The sequence below is a fragment of the Sinocyclocheilus rhinocerous genome, unplaced genomic scaffold, assembly GCF_001515625.1.
Source record: "Sinocyclocheilus rhinocerous isolate Xijiao unplaced genomic scaffold, SAMN03320098_v1.1 scaffold2145, whole genome shotgun sequence".
Lineage (NCBI taxonomy): Eukaryota > Metazoa > Chordata > Actinopteri > Cypriniformes > Cyprinidae > Sinocyclocheilus > Sinocyclocheilus rhinocerous.
Genome location: NW_015670983.1, coordinates 850,353 through 871,218, shown reverse-complemented (window position 1 = coordinate 871,218; position 20,866 = coordinate 850,353). Strand labels below are relative to the sequence as shown.

The window sequence follows — 20,866 nt, the reverse complement described above, 5'->3', positions numbered from 1 at the left end:
GAGAGAGAAAGGCCAACAGTTCTGTTGCTCAGAACAAAATACTTTTTGCTTTTATGGGTTTATCTTTGCTTATCTATTCTATTGTCATTTTTACCTTCAAATCCTCTTACTATACTAATGTTATTCGTTAAACCATAAACTCAGAATAAACTCAGGATTACGAAATATAAACTCAGAATTACGAAATATAAACTCAGAAGTACGAGATATAAACTCAGAATTATGAAATATAAAATCAGAATTATGGGATATAAACTCAGAATTACGAGATATAAACTCAGAATAAACTCAGGATTACGAAATATAAACTCAGAATTATGAGATATAAACTCAGAATTATGAGATATAAACTCAGAATTATGGGATATAAACTCAGAATTACGAGATATAAACTCAGACTAAACTCAGGATTACGAAATATAAACTCAGAATTACGGGATATAAACTCAGAATTACGAGATATAAACTCAGGATTATGAAATATAAACTCAGAATTACGGGATATAAACTCAGAATTATGAGATAAACTCAGAATTACGAGATATAAACTCAGAATAAACTCAGGATTACGAAATATAAACTCAGAATTATGAAATATAAACTCAGCATTATGAAATAATATTAGTTATTATTATTATTAGTTATATACTCAAAAAGATGAGATATAATCTCAGAATTCTAAGAATAAAAGTCTGAACTGGTTTCACGCACAGACATGTCATGTCAGTTACCCATGTGTTGAAGTAAGCTGCTAGTCACTGCAGTAACCAGCATCATCCAATCTCTGTTGAAGGGTTTGGGCTCTGAATGCTCTGTGATTGAAGCCAGTCATGTAGTCATGGTAACCAGCCCTAACCGGTTTAAACAATTCATCTGTGCGACTCTATCTCTCAGCATCCGTGATGATGAACCTTTTGACCCTGAGATATTTCTGGTAGTTCTGCTGTAATGACATCAAATCAAATTCATTTCTATAGTTATTTTCACCATACATATTGTTTTCAAGCAGCTTTACAGAAAATCATGATGTTAATGTTTATAAAATCTTAACATCTTCATGCCTTCAAGTCATAAAGTTTACATAGCACTGTAGAATATATTAAAGTTGACTAGTATACTATATATATATATAACTTTAAAATTATATATAAAGATTATGATATATATTCCCTCATACATTATATCCAGGTTGTCAAAGATCATGAGAACCCTGGTTATTAAATAAAAATGCCATTTGAATAAATTAAAATGAGTAATGATTTCCGCTCTTGAGTTTCACGTGTTTGAGCTTCTTGTTTTGTCTTATTTTCCGTTGTTTGAAGCCGTATGAGAAGCACTAAGCAACTATTAGTGAAACACTCTCAGGGTTTAAAGGTCAGGCTTTCAGAAACTAAAAGTCAAAAAGATGAAATCAACACTGAAATAACACTTGTCCTATCAAAATATAATGATTAATGACTTTCCTTTAAAGTTCTCAACAGTTCATCTTTGTAAATGTACAGTAAGTGTGTTTTATTTTACATGATTATCAGCAGTGTTTGCTGATTCTGTGATGTTTTATGATTATCGTCATCGTCTGTACTGTAAGGATGATGATGATGATGATGATGATGATGAACACACACAGCCTGAAAGGACTCATTGTTAGCTGAGATGTTGTCATGGCAACACAACCCAGAAGAGATGAAAAGCAGCCCTGCGTTTGTTCTTCATCTCCTCCATCCTGACAAACACGCTCAGATATTGATGAGTTATCACAGCCGTTCTTCTGATAAATAAGCTTCTCTGGCTGGTCCCCTAATGCTCGTCAGAAAACGTAATTGTTGTGTTTGTGGTCGATCTCATGTGAAATTGCTAGTGATTTTTGGCTTTCTCACATGGGAAGTGAATGTGTGAGTGCTGCTGGGCCATTGATTCCCAGAGAGCTCAGACCGTGATCAATAATACATCCATCCGTCAATACTGTCATATTCCCTTGTGTGAGACGTCAGCTCACCTCCAACCATCACTAATCAACAGATTTCATCTAGATGTGTTTACACTGCAGAGAAGAACAATGGGATTTTGATGTGCATCAGATTGCAGGCAAAATTTCATTATTTCTTAAAGATGAATTGGATCAACCAAGGTCAGTCCAAATCATATTTCACCCCAAAATCTAAAAAAGAAACCTAATATCTAGCCCAAACATGTGAATTGTTTTGGAACATCTAAATTAACTGGTTTCATTTTCTTAAATTATTTATATATATATATATATATATATATAGTCAAAATTATTTTACACCAATGAAGTAATTTTTAAAGCATGTTACATTTGAGGAATATTATGTATTACATTCTCAGAGAAATCAGTATAAGTTATAGAGCTCCGTTCGGCTGAAGGAAAACATTGATGTGTACGTACGGTATATTACGTATACCGTTATTCGCCTGTATAATTCAGACTGTCATCCTCAGATGTTGCTGGACGGCGCTGTGGGACCCAGTGCTGGTTTGTTCTGAGGTTGTCGAGGAGCCGATGACTGAGATGAATGACTGGAGAGAAGCTGCAGTGAAGATGCTGTTAAATATAGAAGGCCATGAGAGAATGACGCATCTGCCTTTAGATCATCTGCACACACTGTTATTGGGTAAGTCCTGCATCACTGTGGCTCAGAGTTACTGTCAGTGATCTGATCAAGCCAGTATTAACCTTCAAGTCGATGTGACAACGTGCACTGGCCATCAAAACTAAATGTGTTGGTCTTTAACCATCAAATTATGTTCCAGGTCGGTTTGACCCACAGTTATTGGAAATACTGATGTTTTTCTTGAAATTCTGTCATTACTTCTCATTTAGGGTCTGGGGTGTTGTGGGGCATTTTTTTTACAATTGTGATGCTAACAGGTCAATTTTACCCACAAACTTCATGGTTAAAACAGATACACAGACCAAAATTAATTTTATATATATATATATTAAAGTATTTTGTTATGTCACTTTCTCAAAACCATCTGAGGGTATTTACATTTATGCATTTTGCTTTTATCCCAAGAAGTATATGCTTCAGTTAATTTATTTTATTTTATTTTTTATCAGTTTTTATCAGTTACTGCATGTGATTTTTGCTGGGAATCGAACCCATGATTTTGGTGTTCAGGAAAGCACACAAAAAAACCTACAAATTAAAAATAGAAATAAATAAATAAATATTTTTAAAAATCATTTAAAATCAGGAAACCGCACACACCCAAAAAAAATAAATTAAATATAAAAAATATATATATGCATTTTTTTGTTTGTTTGTTTGTTATTGATGTGATACTAACAGTAGGTTTTAACCATCAATCAAAACTAAACATGGATATTTTACCCTTATATAATATTCCAGGTCAATTTGAACCACAGTTTTACAGATACAGTTTGTAAAATGTTTCCATGTTTATTTCTTAATTTAATTTAATTTAGTCGATGTGACAACGTGCACTGGCCATCAAAACTAAATGTGTTGGTCTTTAACCATCAAATTATGTTCCAGGTCGGTTTGACCCACAGTTATTGGAAATACTGATGTTTTTCTTGAAATTCTGTCATTACTTCTCATTTAGGGTCTGGGGTGTTGTGGGGCATTTTTTTTACAATTGTGATGCTAACAGGTCAATTTTACCCACAAACTTCATGGTTAAAACAGATACACAGACCAAAATTAATTTTATATATATATATATTAAAGTATTTTGTTATGTCACTTTCTCAAAACCATCTGAGGGTATTTACATTTATGCATTTTGCTTTTATCCCAAGAAGTATATGCTTCAGTTAATTTATTTTATTTTATTTTTTATCAGTTTTTATCAGTTACTGCATGTGATTTTTGCTGGGAATCGAACCCATGATTTTGGTGTTCAGGAAAGCACACAAAAAAACCTACAAATTAAAAATAGAAATAAATAAATAAATATTTTAAAAAATCATTTAAAATCAGGAAACCACACACACACACAAAAAAAATAAATTAAATATAAAAAATATATATATGCATTTTTTTGTTTGTTTGTTTGTTATTGATGTGATACTAACAGTAGGTTTTAACCATCAATCAAAACTAAACATGGATATTTTACCCTTATATAATATTCCAGGTCAATTTGAACCACAGTTTTACAGATACAGTTTGTAAAATGTTTCCATGTTTATTTCTTAATTTAATTAATTAATTTATTTATTAATTAATTAATTTATTTATTTATTAATTAATTTATTTATTTATTTATTTATTTTATTTTATTTTATTTTATTTTATTTTGTTTTATTTTATTTTATTTAGTATTGTGTGAGAAATGTTAATGTTAAAGGTTTACTTTTTTTCATAGTGTGATTTTTGGTTAATTGCACTCAGAATTGAATGATTGTATCCAGAATTTTACCATAGGCGTTCAAATGCGTGACTGGCTCTGAAAGCATCATGAGATCATTTCTGAACGCGCTGTTCCTGAGTGTCGTCTTTGGCAGGTCTGATGTGAGCTGAATGATCTGAGATCACTCTTGATTTGATTAGCAGGGGTCTGGAGCGGCTCTAGTGTGTCTCGGGAGACGCTGCTGTTGTCTGGAAACAAACACAAGGAGCTTCAGTATGACGAGGACGCAGAGCCTTATTCAGCAGCCCAGGAGACAAATGTTGGATCTGCTCGTGATGCTCGCCGTCGTCAGCGTGCTGGATGTGTGTCTTGTGTTGTGGATGGGTATAAGTATGGTGAATTAGGGTGATCTGTTTGCTCCTTTGACATCTGCAGATTAACACACGACAACCCAGACTTGCAGAAATACTGGGTTTTATATATGCAATGTTCACATGTAGCTTTGGTCAAATTTCATCATAATTAGCCCTATTTAACTCTCTTCATACGGTTTTCCTTATCATAATTATTCTACAAAAGAAAGATCATCTAATGCACTATATATTTTTTGGGGTTGCATTCCAAAAAAATTCCACAAGCTTTCTGAAAGCTTCAACATTGTAATATAAAATCTGTATAAAAGAGCATCAAGCACACTGAGAATATGTACTGTACAATGGGGAATTATTCCCTCATCATACATATGCATTTTAGCCGGTCCAACAATAAAATTATGTTGCATTTTGTTCTAATTTGGCACAAAAACAACTCTTCCATTTGGGAAAAAATCTTCTTAAACCTGTGCTGGTCTTGACAATCTGATTGCCCAACCTGACCAGCTGAAAACTGCCCAAAACCCCTCTAAAACCAGCTCAGGCTGTGAGGGTTTAGGCTGGTTTCAGCTGTTTTTTCAGCAGAGTTTTGTATTTTAAGAAAACAATCCTTAGAAAAATAGAACAGGTGCTGAAAAATTTCTCAGTTAAATTTACAGGTTAATTTCCTTTAACCATAAAATTCAACACAATGAAATGCATAATTCCAAATCCGGGTAAGATGCCAGTGAAAATTAATAAGGAAAATATTAACACAGTACATTGGGACCTTTTTTATTGACTTTTCTTAGAGTTTAAGAGGAAACTTCTCAATACAAACCAAATGATTTAAATGTGCAAATTAAAAGAAAAAGTGTAAATTTAAAAAAAAATCTGTCAATTTATTATTTTTTTATTTTTTTATTTTTTTAATTTTTTGGCGCAAAATTGCATAATTTTGCTGCTTTTAACTGGTTTGACAAGCTGGTCTTCCAGCCTGATTAGAACCAAAACCCTCTAAAACCAGCTAACAGATCAGGCTGGTTTAAGATGTGCTTTCAGCAGATAAACTATAAACCAAACAAATTAAATATGCAATAGAAGTGCCAAACATGTACATTACAAATTCTTACTTATTCTTACAGTTTAACTGAATAAATCTGATTTTACAGTGCTTGGAAATCAAGCAGGTGCGACCAGCTAATAAAACCATCATAAGCAATTACAGAAAGGGCATTTATCTATTAAATCTGGTTTTGGAAACAAACATCATTTATGGCGGCTATAAGGTCAGTGTCCTATGCTTGCCTTTGAAAACCCCAAACAGGTCATGCAATATAAGTGCAAATTAAAAAAATAAAAAACATTCCTAACCTGCTGTTAAATAAATAAATAAATCGGCCTAATCAGGCTATAGTCTGTAGGCTGGTTTCAGAGGGTTTTGAGATCAAGCAGGGCGACCAAATTAAACCAGCTAATTAAACCATAGAAAGGGCATTTATCCATTAAATCTGGATTTAAAATAAAAACAAACAACATTTATGGCTATAAGGTCCTGCTCATCTAGGAAACCCAAACAGGACTAATAACCTTCTCAACACCAAAACTAGTTCTCCAGGGAGAGTCAAACCTTTGTAGAGAGAGAGAGTGAAGAGGGAGGGTGTCTGTGTGTGTGTGTGTGTGTGTGTGTGTGTGTGTGTAGAGGGGGGGTGTGTGTGTGTGTGTGTGTGTGTGTGTGTGTGACAGAGAGAGAGAGAGAGAGAGAGAGGTAGGCTGCAGATCGTCTTCGCGTCGCTATTGGCTTCTTGTTCCTCCGCACGCCCTCCGCGCCGCGCACCTCTAGCGCACAGTGATGCTCGCACCTGGCGAAGAGCGGAAGACCCGCAGCATCAGCACCAGCGGATCTCCATGACGACAGCAGCACCTCCAGCATGGTGCAGAAATCCCGCAACGGCGGCATGTATCCCGCCCCGCAGGCCGAGAAGAAGCTGAAGGTGGGCTTCGTGGGGCTCGAGGCGGGCGCCACGGAATCGAGCCGAGACGGCGCGCTGCTGATCGCGGGCGCGGAGGCGACGAAGCGCGGCAGCATCTTGAGCAGACAGCGCTCCAGCATCTCCGGGAAGAGGCCGCCGAAGCGCAACGCGTTCTACCGACGCCTGCAGAATTTCCTCTACAATGTTCTGGAGAGACCGCGCGGATGGGCGTTCATCTACCACGCTTACGTGTGAGTGCCATCAAAACAAAGAGCTTCTGGGGGCTCTCGGGCATCACCTCGCTTTAGCTCGTGCATTTGATGAGATGCTTACAGGGTGGCGGGATTGTTCGAGCGATAGAAGAGGGGCTGCTTTTTATATCACTCCAACAAAAGGGTCCTTTGTGTTTCTTTAACATTAAGTGTTCGGTTTAGAGCCTGATCTGCCCAAAGAACCCTTTAATGATCATTGTGTTAATTGTGGATCATTCCTTGTAGAAAAGCGCTTCACATGTTTACAGTGTGGCAGGATTGTTCTAGTAGTAGAACATGATGTGACTTTTCCTCTGTCTGTTCTATTACTCCCAAAAAGCTTTAGATGAATATCTGCCCATGCAAAGAGCTTTTATATACTGCAGTGAATCGTTCTGTTTGGGACTTTAGGCTCTTGTTCTTCATGACAGTGAACTGTTATATGCTGCATTTCTGTTGTGCATGTCATGCATTTTGCAGAAGTTATGGCAAGAGAAGATGGTGCAATTCCTTCCGGTTGCTGATTATATCATTCTAAAATGATTGAAGCAATAGTACAATGATAATGGCATTAATAGTTCAGTTTAGAGCCGGATTAATGATCATTGTGTTGAGGCTTAATGTTCCTTCCTCTTCTGTTCCTTGTGGAAAAGCGCTTAATTTTTAACATATTGAGTGGCAGGATTGATATAGTAGAAGATGATGTGACTTTTCTTCTGATAGTTTAATATATCACTCTAAATACGCTTTGTTTATATGAAGAGCCATCCAGATGACCCTCTTAAATAGCAATGAGTCATTCTGCTCGAGACTCGTGTTCTTCATGGTGAAGGTCTGTTAGGCGGCAATGAACTGCTGCATTTCTGTTGTGCATTTCATGCATTTGACAGATGTTATCACAACAGAAGATGGTGCAGATCCTTCTGGTTGCTTATTTTTTAATGGTAGGCCTATTAATAGTTCATTTTAGAGCCAGATCTGCCCAGAGAACCCTTTTATGATCATTGTGTTGAGGCTAAATGATCTTTTGCTTTCTGTTCCTTGTGGAAAAGCGTTTCATGTTTGTCATGTTCATAAAGCGGCAGGATTGATGTATTAATAGAAGATGATGTGACATTTCTTCTGCTAGTTTATTGTATCAATCTTAAAGGATTGTCAAACGCTTTGTTTATTTGGATAGTTGGATTTAGAGTCATATCTGAACCTTTTTGTACTGAAATGAATCATTGTGTTTGTGGCTGAAAGTCCTTTAGGATCTTGCTCTGCATAGAAAAGGCTTGATACACGACCATGAACTGTTATCTGCTGCACATTTGTTGCGCATTTCATGCATTTGACCGATGATTACTTGTTTTAGCAATTGAAGATGGCGCATTTTCCTCCTATCAATCTAAGAAGATTTCTTAAAGCTCTTAATGGTATTAATAGTTCAGTTTAGTATCCAGATGAAATAGATCATCGTGTTGAAGGTTTCTGCACTAGACTCATGAAGTCTAAAATCAGGATTGTTTAGCACCAAAGTGAACGCAGTAACAATTGTTTAATTGAAGAATGTTTTAGCAACAGAACATGGTTCTGTGTGACTTGTTGGTGGTTCATTATATCACTCTGAAAGCTTGTTTTGTGATATTAATAGATTTTATTTACCCAGAGAATCTTTTCGTGCTCAGATTTCATGCTCACAATGTGTTGGTGTTTGAAGGTTCTTGTTACAAGCTGAAGAAATCCAATCTAATGTCATTTAGAGGCACAGCTCAACCTTGTAAGAGATTTAGTTTCAAATTACCTTGTTTTAGCTTGTCCAGAGCTCATGTGAAACTGCGTTGTTTCTCATTCTCTCCTCATCCAGATTTGGATTCATCTTTTGTAACTCGTCCTGTATTATTATTAACCTGTGATCAGCATCAACCGCTGCACAATCAGAGCGACACACCGACGGCAGAATGACAAACAATCACCGAAACATGCTATAAAAACACTGTTTAATCAAGAACTGAAACAGAAAATACTGCTTATGATCAGTTTCCATGCATCACCATTACAACCATGTACTGTGGCATTGCTTTAAGATGTCCCACGGTACTAACTGACTATTATGATTAATGTACCTTCGGGTACATACCATTATCGGTTATTATATATCAAAGTTTAATGATGTATTTACAGCATGTTTGGTGATATCAGCTGCAGATGTAGACGTGCTCACAAGCGACCCTGTTTTGAAGCGTATGGCGATACCAGTGCGCGTATCTTCACAGCATTACCCTCCGACCGCGTCTAATCTCACTCAATTAAGCGTGAGTCTGCAGCTCATTGAAGGCAATGTGAGGCGCTGGTTTCAGCACCGCAGCTTGTGAACAGCTCCCGTGAATCTCACAGCAGTCCTGAGACACAGATGCATGAGCAGGAACAGCATTTACACTCAGTTCACATAAAAAACTCTGAGATTAGGTCAAAAAATCAAAAGCAAGATCATTTATAGTTAAACAAAGATGCACAAACATCATAATTGTTAAGTTGCGGTCATTTTGACCTGGAGAGGATTTTTTTTTCTTTAAAAAAATCGCATTGGACTAAAACTTACTGACTTACTGCTCACACGGGGTATCACAACCTCCCAAAAAATTATAATTTTTGTGCTTTTTTTTCTTTCCCACCTTGTGGTGTTTCTGGTAAAAATTGACTGGCATACAAAAATTGCTTATGCATTTCTTGTTATGCTATATTATTACCAAATATTGGATTAAATCTTTTTATTAACATGTTTTCTTTCAGTTAGCACAGGTTTTGTATTTCGTTTTGGAACTGATTGATCGTAGGCCTCATTAGTCTAAGCTTATGCGACTCAGATTTTGAGTGATTATTGCCAAAATTATTCACAAATAATGCTTTTTTCACTCAAAAACGAAGGGTTAAATCACCAGTGTTTATAGCAGTACTCGTCTGTTTGTTGCATTTTGGACTATTTTGTGATTTTTTTTTAATGTTAAAATACGCATATTTTTTTGTGATTTTGTTAAAACATCTAAAAAATACCACCTCAAACAGCCCAAAACAGCAACATGGACACTTAATGGTGTTCTTAATTCTCTTAATTAATGGTGAAATAATTAATAAATGAATAGTGCATATTAAACTTATATTAATATGTTATTTTCTTATCATTCAGGTCTCTAATATAATGACTTTGTCTTTGTTTATTTGCCATTTTCACAGTCTTTCTAATGAAAACCAACCAATCATATTGTCTTTTTGCCATCTTTATTTATCTGTTTGTCTTCACAGCTGAAAATGAATCATTTTTTCCCCATTTCTCCATATGTGCAGTCTTTTCCTTTCTATGTGATGTACTGTACTTGTTTCTCTTTATCTGGTTAACTCTTTATCATAATTATATTTAATTAAACAATGGACTCATTAGTCAATGTTATCATGAATCCTGAGTATCTGGATTATATCTGGTCAAATTAGCAGTTGTGTGGGTGTAGATACAGGATTCGTTTCTTCATGGTTCCTCCAAAGCTTTCTTTCCATGCCATAAAAATGCTATACGTAATGCTATATTTTAAGCTAGAAACCCAAGTGTTGATTTGGCAGCAGGAACAGGACTGTAGTCAATAATAAGGTGTTTTTGAAATGTTCTGAAATTCTGCACTCTTGTATTTTAGCTGCAGATGAGTCTAAACCGCTGCATTTCCGTGTCGTGTATGAGAATGAAACACGCTGGCAGACAACTGCAGAGTAACACGCTCAAGTCAGCAAAAACTGCTAATCGTAGTAGACAGTTTGGAAACCAGAGAGGATGAGTTAAATAAATAAATGACTCAAAACTGCCACTGTCACGATGTTTTAGAGGTGCTGATGTTCACCAAATAACAGCAGTAAAGTCAAACGATGTGAGTACTTCACAAAGAAAATGCAATTGAAGCTATCGTGCACTGTAAAAAAATAAACAAAATTTAAATTTATGGTAAAAAACTAAAATGGTAGCTGTGGTTGCCAGAACCTTAACATGGAAAATATGATTTATGAAATAAATAATATGAAATATGACATTTTAAGTGTTGTAGATTGAAATTTTATTTAAATTTTAAAAATGTATATTGCATTAACTGTAATAGTTAATGTACCAAATTATTAAAATGTGCTTTGTACCTTTTATAATATACTAACAGTTAGCTTTCCCACATGCTGAAACATTAATATATAGAAGGTGCACCGTGTTGTGCAAAACACCATAAAATAATGCAATAAGCATTAGATTAATAGCATAAAATGTAACATATTGTAAAAACCCTAATGTACATAACTGATAAGAAGAAACTGTTATTTCAATGAAAAACAATCCAAATGTAAGCTGTCACACAAGGAATGTTATGTTTTTTTTTCTTTTCGCAAAACAGTATTTTATTGTAAAATTCCCATTAGATGTCCTGTTAGATTTAGTGCAGTTTTGCACCATATGCAAATCTATCATTAACCAATTATTAGGTTTTTACTGCAGTATTGTATCATTAAAATTACAATCATTTTTAACAGTGTAGTTTTCCAGACAGGTGTTTTAGTTTTCACTAGCGTGTTTGTGAAAAAGATGCACTTTTATACCGTCTTCATTTACTCACCAAAAGTAGAAAATGTCTTATGTGAGTGAGTGAGTTTGTTCAGCATGTGAAGAATAACCTCTGTGATGCTGACCTGATGAATTTGGTCATCATCTCGCTGTGGGAACAGACAAACATGACACACACGTCCCTCATGTGACGACATTGTTTTGTAAAACTCGTGTCTTATGTGGCCTTTTGATCGCTGCTGTCTTTCTGCAACCAGCGTCAGCAGTTTTCTGGTTAATACCCATTGATTTGCTGCTCAAGAAACATTTCTGATTATTATCAATGTTGAAAACTGTTGTGCTGCACAATATTTTTGTGGAAACTGTGATGCATTTTATTTTTCAGGATTCACAGATGAATAAAGTTCAAAAGAACAGCATTTATTTGAAATAGAAATATTTTGTAACATTATAAATGTCACTTTTGAGCAATTTAATGCATCCTTGATGAATTTTTAATCCACAAACACCATGTTTTTATAATAATCAGAAATGTTTCTTGAGCAGCAAATCAGCATATTAGAATGATTTCTGAAGATCATGTGACACTGAAGACTGGAGTAATGATGCTGAAAATACAGCTTTGATCACAGAAATAAATTACATTTTAATATATATTCACATAGAAAACAGCTATTTTAAATTGTAATATTATTTCACAATTTTTTGACATATTTTGATAAAATAAACGCAGACTTGGTGAGCAGAAGAGACTTCTTTCAAAAACATTAAACATTTTAATAATTTCAAAATTTGTCTGGTAGTGTAACATTTAGAGGTGAACTCATCTCTTTGTAGTAAAAGGAAAATGTCGGTCTGGCTGCAGGTTGTGGGACATTTAAAGTGAATCAGAGGACTGTGTGTCTTCATGCAGAGCTCAGTGTCACTCCGTCAGTCAGTCGGGGAAGTAAAGCCCAATTTTGTGGGTCAAAGAACAAACGTCTGGTTCGAGGGAAAAACAACATGAAACAGCATAAATGAAGGCCTTTCGCTTTCTGCAGAGTAAAATTATGCTGTTGCTGTTTTGTGGGTTGAATTGCACCATCTGAAAGCTGCTATTTCAGTCACAACAGCCTGAGATGAAGTCAACATGAAACAGCGTTTGCATTTTGCATCCCATTTTACTTTTGTAAAATTACATATTTTTTTGAGTGAAACTGGAGATAAAAGTGTATTTTATCCATCAGGAACTGATTGGACCGAACGTTTTATTCCAGAATGAGTCAGATCTTGATTGTTCTTGAGCAAACACTGATCTTTAGTTTTGTTATGTTGGTTTGAGGTGTTTGACAAGCTGTGAGCAATGCATTTCATCATGAATGTTGATGTGTGTGTGTGTGTGTGTGTGTGTGTGTGTGTGTGTGAGCATGTATTTAGCCGTCTGTTCTGGTCTTTGGCTTCGGTCCATTTAAATGACCAGAGCAGCTGCAACCGGCAGGAAGTTTAATGATCGAAATGAAGTTACAAACCTCCCCATGCGATTCCTTCACACTGTGAGAATAAATCATATGTGAGCGTTTATATGTGTGCATGTGTTTATTACAGATTGCCTTTGTCATTATTTCATTTACATATAGATCAGCTGAATGAAAGAGGATGTGCATGATTGTGTCATCAAGAATCAATAAGTGTCGGATAATAGAGCACTGGATATCACAGGAACCACCTAGCAACCATCTAGGACACCCTAGCAACCACATAGCAGTATCCTGGCAACTTTTGTATGGAGTTTTGTATGATCAAGCATCCCATTTTCCTGTTGCTTTTCAATTATACACAAACACACACTCATAATATTTATTTATGTATTTAAAAATTTGTAAATTTAAATAAAATTAAATGTATATAAAATTATCTGATATATTGAATATCTGATATATCTCAATTAAATAAAAAATTTTTCGGTTCAATTAAATGAAAAAAAAAAAAAAAGATATATATATCATTTAATTTAATTTAACCAAAAATGTATATATATATATATATATATATATATATGTATAACTCTGTATATACATCTGTTGCTTTCATGATGCATTAGATGCTCATCAGGGTCAGTTTAGTGGTTTATTAACTATATTTATTGCAGCATGTGTGTCACAACCCTGAGAAAAGCATCAATCAAGCACACTGTCCTAACGTGCTCATAAAGTACACACACACACACACACACACACACACACACACACACTGACATGTCACTGACCATAAAGAAGCATGTCTTCTGCACCTTGCGTTTTTGATGGTGTTGTAGGTCGCAGAATTGAGCTTCCTGATTTTTTTTACTGATATAATTATGTTTTCTTATATTTAGCAGCATATATGCAGTTCAGTAGTTTCTGTATCATTCTCTCATCTGCTGAGGTGTCTGGAGTTAATCTTCATGTGAGCATTAATGTAGAATTATGGACTATAACAAAGGAGAATGAATAGAAAACCCTCTTATCATTCATCTTGTTCATTATATGATGCTTTATGTCCTGCCGCAATTAATATTCAAACACTTTCCCCTCCAGAAAGATAATTAAAAGCAGTGGTTTGTCTATATATGTATATAAACTGTAATATATTAATAACATAACATATGAATAGAAAGAATGTTGATATAGGGAAATTAAGCACAATTTGATCATTAAAATTAATATTAATTATTATAAGTACTTTTGTGTACTTTTGAATGACGTGTGGTTTCTGGGTTCATTTCTGGGAGACTGTACCTTTAAGAAGCATGAAAACTGATTCCTTCCACCATTAGCATAACATCTTATTTTTACTGGTAAGAAAAGCAATCACTGTATGCAAACCATAACAGAAATTACAATTTATAAACAAAATGAGAAAAAAAGAATACAGCTATATAGAAAGGCTGTAATAAGTGTGTGTGTGTGTGTGTGTGTTTGACATGACTGTGGTAAAACAGTAGCCGTATATTCGTTTTCTCTCTCTTTTTCTGTCGGGTGTGTCCCGCTCCGTTCCGCATACTCATCCTCTTCACTTGTGGGGCTCTCTCTCTCTCTCTCACTCTCTCTCTCTCTCTCTCTCTCTCAGCCGAGTGAAAGAGTTTTGACAGATCGGTCAACCGAGAAACCCTCAGGACCTTCAGCCTCCAAATTCAGTTTCATAGTCTTACTGAACACATACATTCAATGAGTGTGTGTAAGGAAGAGATCACTAAAAAAGAAAAACTCACTCTCATGTCCAAATCCGTCTTCAGTGGGACACAGAAGTAATGAAAATGCATGATGAATAACACTAAAACATGACCAGAAATATCATAAAATATCTTAAAAGTAGTCCATCAGGCTTGAATGCTTAAATGCATTCGTTCTTCAAAACTGACCCTTTTATGCTCTCTTGCTCTGTAAATGATGACTGAATGATGGTTTGTAGGTGTACTGTCACTTTAAGACAGCGGCATACAGATGAGCGTGTGTCATATGCTTCTCTAACCACCTTCACACTTCAGAAAGGACTGTTGTAACGAGTGCTGTCATGTGCTATTAGAGTGTTTTCAATCACTGTCACACACACACACACACGCTGGTTTATTTCCCGAGAGCCGTGTGTGTGTGTGTGTGTGTGTGAGGGTCATGAGTAGGTGGAAATGCACCTGTGACGCCATCGATTGCTCATAGTGCTCGTGTTCTTGTTAAAAGCGTTTAGATCTCTCTGCTGATTCCACTCTGTAACACTGTGTGTTTATTATGCAGGTAGAACAGAAGAGGTCAGATCATCATTTGTAGCATTTCATTTTATTTTTAGCATTTTACTTACAATGTTAGTTGAGGTTTAATGGGCTAAAAAAATTAGTTTTATATCAGCCAGCCTCTCTCTGTCAGACTGAAATGATCTATTTTTTAACATTGTGAGCTGGAAACAGGACAATGTTGGTCAACTTTTTTTCCATCTTCTTTTATTATCAATGTTGAAAATATCTGATTCATATGTTATGGAAACTGCGATACACTACCATTCAAAAGTTTGGGGTCAGTAAGATTAAAAAAAGATAATTAATACTTTTATTCATCAAGGATGCATTAAATTGATCAAATGTGCCAGTAAAGACATTTTATAATGTTGCAAAATATTTCTATTTCAAATAAATGCTGTTCTTTTGACCTTTCTGTTCATCAAAGTATCCTGAAAAATAAAATGTGTGACCGTTTCTACAAAAATATTGGGCAGCACAACTGTTTTCAACATTGATAATAATCCAAAATGTTTGTTGAGCAGCAAATCAGCATATTAGAATGATTTCTGAAGATCATGTGACACTGAAGACTGGAGTAATGATGCTGGAAATTCAGCTTTTCATCACAGAAATAAATTACAGTTTAACATCTATTCACATAGAAAACAACTGTTTGAAATTGTAATAATATTTCACAATTTTACTGTTTTTACTGTATTAAATAAATGCAGTCTTGGTGAGCAGAAGAGACTTCTTTCAAGAACATAAAAAATAACAAATAAAAACTTTGCCCAGTAAGGTATACGCCCACTGAAAAATCTCAAATTTTAAGTTTTAACTCCTAAGAAGTCCAAAGTGCTGATCTGTGAGTGAATATTGCTGCAGGTCTTCACTGGTTTTAAGTCGTGTATTAGTAAAGCGCTGAAGGAAACACGCTGAATCTGAGCATCGGTTCTTATCGAGAGTCCTTTAATCACTTTATTACTCTTATCTTGTTTCTCTTGTTTCTGAAATCTTGACAGATCTGCTCCGCTCAGCTTTGTTTGAGCGTCTTCAGCAAACCATTGCAGTTTATATTTGAGGATTTGATTATATATGGCTGTGCCTGTCACAGGTCTTCAGAGGGTTGTGAGGAGCGGCAGCGTCCCGTCATGAGCAGCACGTCATTAGTCTCATAGCAGCTGTAATTACTGTAATCAGAAGCTCCTGGAGCACCAGGCCTGCGACTCGAGAATCAAACAGTAAATTAAAAAAGAAACATTAACGCAGGAGGTTTAATGAGCGTGCTAATTTATGTGTGTGTGTGTGTGTGTGTGTGTGTGTATGCACTCAGACGACTCAATCGATTCCTGAATTTGAATTGAATTTGAATTGATGTAGCAAACAGGAGATAGAATTGCCATTTGAATTTGAATGTGAGGAAGTGGAATTAAATGAACAGAAAAACTAAGAACTGTAAATTGTAACTTTAAAAAGCAACGTTCAATAGGTAGGTAGGTAGGTAGATGATAGATGATAGATAGATAGATAGATAGATAGATAGATAGATGTTCATGAGACATAAATCTCTTCATTTGATTCTTTTGAGTTTCAGTGTATTTTATGTCACTGATATCGTTCAGAGTGTAATGTGATTTTCTTTGAGTCTGAGCTTGTGTTGTGTTGTGTGGTAATAGACTCCGGTATTCATTCGGGTGTGTCTCATACTGACCCTAATGTCTGTGAAGCTCTTGACTGTAATGTCCTCATGAATGCTTCCTGTTGCTGTTTAGTCATTTGTTTAATTGTTTTAAGCTTCATGAGTTGTTTGTGTGTGACAAAAGGAGGATTCTGAGAAGATGGCCATGTGATACAATACACACTGCAATATATACATACTTTCGTTCTATCTATGGTTCTATCATTCTAATACCCACAGTAGCCCTCAGGGGCATGAGGGGGATAGAGTCAAGCTCCTGTCCCCACCTGAGAGCACCAGCTCGACCTAGAGACGTGAGAGGATCCAGGAGGCTGTAGAATTAGGAGAACCTAATTAGGGAGGTTTAATAGACCACAGACCCCAAGAGGTCACCAGAGCGAGGGGAGAGGACATTGCATGCATGCTGTTCATCCAAACACAAGACGCAAAGATTGTGTGTGTTGTCAGGTGTCCAAAAACGAGGACAGATCCGCACACTGCTTAAACGTCTTACTAGTGCTCGCCATTATGTGAATGAAAGAAAGAACAGCATTCTCAGCATTCTTAGAATGCACGCTTCAAACAAGACAGTCCCTGAAGACGAAGAAGAGGATGACGTGTTCTTTTATACTGTGTTCGCGCCGGTACTGTTGCCTATGATGTTTAGACATTTGCTTCCGACACCGGTCATGTTGAAGGCGTTCCCCATAGCGACCGCTAGAGGATGCAGTTTGAGTTCCCTCAGTAGGGAATCTCCTGTTACATTTGCATATTTGCATGATGTATTGTGGCAATCTCTTCTTAATTTAAACAGCGCTCTCTTCCACATTCAATACCACGACTGCGGTGAGACCCTTGAGCAAGGCACCGAACCCTCAACTGCTCCCTGGGCACCGCAGCATAAATGGCTGCCCACTGCTCCGGGTGTGTGTTCACAGTGTGTGTGTATGTTTATTCACTGCTCTGTGCACTTGGATGGGTTAAATGCAGAGCACAAATTCCAAGTATGGAACACCATACTTGGCCAGATGTCACGTCACTTCACTGATTAGTCATGCATTTGTTTGCACTGAAAACCATGTGTGTGTGTGTGTGTGTGTGTGTGTGTGTGTGTGAGTGTTTTGGTTCCCTGCCATCACTGCTGGTTCATTCAGGAAATGTAAATGTAGTTTCTATCTCTTGATTTTTCTATCCTGTCTGGCTGATTTAGTGTGAATCAGAGATCTACGGTTGAAGGAGCAAATTAAGGCAATATGAGAGTCGTAGATGAGGAAACACACATGTCATGCATCAATTAGTGTGAACGAACGGAAATACAGCAGCTTCCTGTGAGGGGCAGTTCAATTATCTCAAGAAAACCATCATGGGACATCCTGTGTGCTATTAGTACAATCAAATGTGAGATCATGTGTGTGTGTGTGTGTGTGTGTGTGTGTGTACTGGTCATCAATGACTAATCAAAGACAGGAACATCTCACACTGCAGTTATGGGGCGATTAAATGAATGGTCAGTGGTCATGACTGCGTCTCAGACAGTGACTTTCTTCATTTATTTTTATGTATTTTTTTGTTTTGTTTTGTTTTTTGGAAAAAAATTATATAGACGAACACAGGACAGACTCAATGACTGCAGTGGGGAGAGCACACATCCCTGAGGGGTGCCAGTGCTGATCGTGAGAGTCCTGGATGTGAGTTTGCCTAGCCTCACTAACTGCTCCCTGTCTGTCAGGAACCTGGTGATCCACTGACAGATGGAGGTGGGCTCGGAGAGCTGGGTCAGTTTGTCTGAGAGAAGGTCAGGCATGATGGTATTGAAGGCCGAACTGAAGTCCGCAAATAAGATCCGTGCATAATTCCCAGGTCTGACGAGGTGTTGCAGGATGTAATGCAGTCCCATGTTGACTGCATCATCCACCGACCTGAAGAGGATCCAGCAAGTGTCCAGTGATATCCTTCAGGTAGGCCAGGACCAGTTTCTCAAGTGATTTCATGACCACAGACGTGAGAGCGACAGGTCTGTAGTCGTTAAGTCCAGTGATTTGGGGTTTTTGGGGGACCGGGATGATGGTGGAGCGTTTGAAGCAGCAGGGAACTTCACACAGCTCCAATGATCTGTTGAAGATCTGTGTAATGATCGGGCACAGTTGGTCAGCACAGACTTTTAGACAGGCAGGTGAAACACCGTCTGGACCTGAAGCTTTCCTAGTCTTCTGTCTTCTGAAGACCCGGGTTCACATCCTCTACACAGTCCTTAAGCGCAGGTTGAATGGTGGGAGAGAGAGGGAGGGGGTTGCAGGAGAGGTAGGTGAATGTGTGAACCCTTATGAAAAAGAAGTTTATTCAAGTGTGCTATTAGTTTACTTCTTTTAAACTAAAAATAGGAAAATATACTTTCAGTCTACTTTTTATGTACTTATCAGAAATGTGCTTTATGTACTTCTCAGACGTATACTTAAAATGACATTTAAGTATACTTGACTTATACTTAGAAAAAGTCTAAATATATGAGCTATACTTGTGCTCCGGGAATCCATGTTTTCATTGTTATATGGTAGGGGGCGCTATTACACATCTTCTGTACAGAATTTCCAAAACACAAGCGAAGAAGAAACCGAAACAACAGATGCTTCCACGTGTAATCTAACACGATCATCAGACATAAAACAGCATCAAAACTGTGTAACGTTATGGAATAAAATGTCGACCCATGAAGAGCTTTGGGGTGTTGATCGAATCCATCTACGTTTTGATTCTCATTCTGAATCCATTTCATGGTCAAGAATGCTACTACAAGTATTTAATTAGTAAACTATCAGTATACCTATCAGTTCACTTTTAGTATAGTTCCAGTACAAACTAAAAACATATATGTAAACTAGTTGTGTACTCCAAGTTTACTACTGTTATACTTAAAGTACACTTAAAAGTATACTTTTATATACTAGAAAGTGGGCCAATTTAGTCTCAAGGAGTATTGAAATAGTACACTTAGTGACGTGACATGTGGCCAGCCCGGGGAGCAGTTGGGGGTTCGGTGCCTTGCTCAAGGGCACCTCAGTCGTGGTATTGAAGGTGAGAGAGCGCTGTACATTCACTCCCCCCACCTACAATCCCTGCCGGTACGAGACTCTAACCCGCAACCTTTGGGTTACGAGTCTGACTCTGTAACCATTAGGCCACGACTTCCCAGTCGTGGCCTAATACCACTTACAAGTATACTTACAAGTATACTACTAGTACACTGATATTTGTATACTTACTACATAAAGTATACTTAAAAATATACTTGAACTTTACTGAAGTATACTTAATAAAATAAACTTGAAGTATACTTCTTTTTGGTAAGAGAAGTGCAGATCAGAGCGGCTGTGGGGTGTGAGACTGGGCTTTTCAAACCAGCAGTAAAACACATTCAGATCATCAGCCAGTTGTTGATTCTCCACAGACTGCACGGGTGGTGTCTTGTACTTGGTGATGCTTCAGACTGTCGCTGGGTAACTTAAAACTCATAATGTCTAATTCATCTTGTTTTACAATTTTTTTGTTTAATATTTTAACTGGAAATTAGTAATTAAGAATATATGATTTTTTTTTGCAGTGTGTATGATCTGATGGGTTGAAATAACTAAAACAGAATACATCTATGTAACAGCTAGTTTACACATAAACCTTGACAATATAAACTATAATGATACAATTAATAGTTTGTCTAGTATTACTGTCACATCATATGTTGTGTGTTGGATGATGGATTACTAGTCTTAACCAGGTAAATCAGAAAGATCATGCTGACCAAATCTAGCCAGCTAGACTGGCTCTAACAGCACAAAAACCACCCATGCAAATTCATGTTTTTTTGTTAATGCAAGATTTCTCTCACACATTAAACGTAATGATCCTGAACCTGGAGGCCTGTTTCGTCCCACTGGAAAACTACTCGTGTCCCGTATGGGGAACGATTGGTGTCCTCGTG

The 20,866-nt window shown here is 36.6% G+C and overlaps 1 protein-coding gene across 1 annotated transcript in view; it reads left to right on the top strand.

Annotated features, from left to right (window-relative positions):
- The first annotated feature begins 6,491 nt into the window (after positions 1-6,491).
- The window catches only part of kcnq2b (potassium voltage-gated channel, KQT-like subfamily, member 2b), a 45,438-nt gene continuing 31,063 nt past the window's right edge, over positions 6,492-20,866 (top strand). Inside the window, exon 1 of the mRNA XM_016546618.1 lies at positions 6,492-6,915. Coding sequence (XP_016402104.1) covers positions 6,623-6,915 — 293 coding nt within the window. The 5' untranslated portion in view covers positions 6,492-6,622. The remainder of the gene's footprint in view (positions 6,916-20,866) is intronic.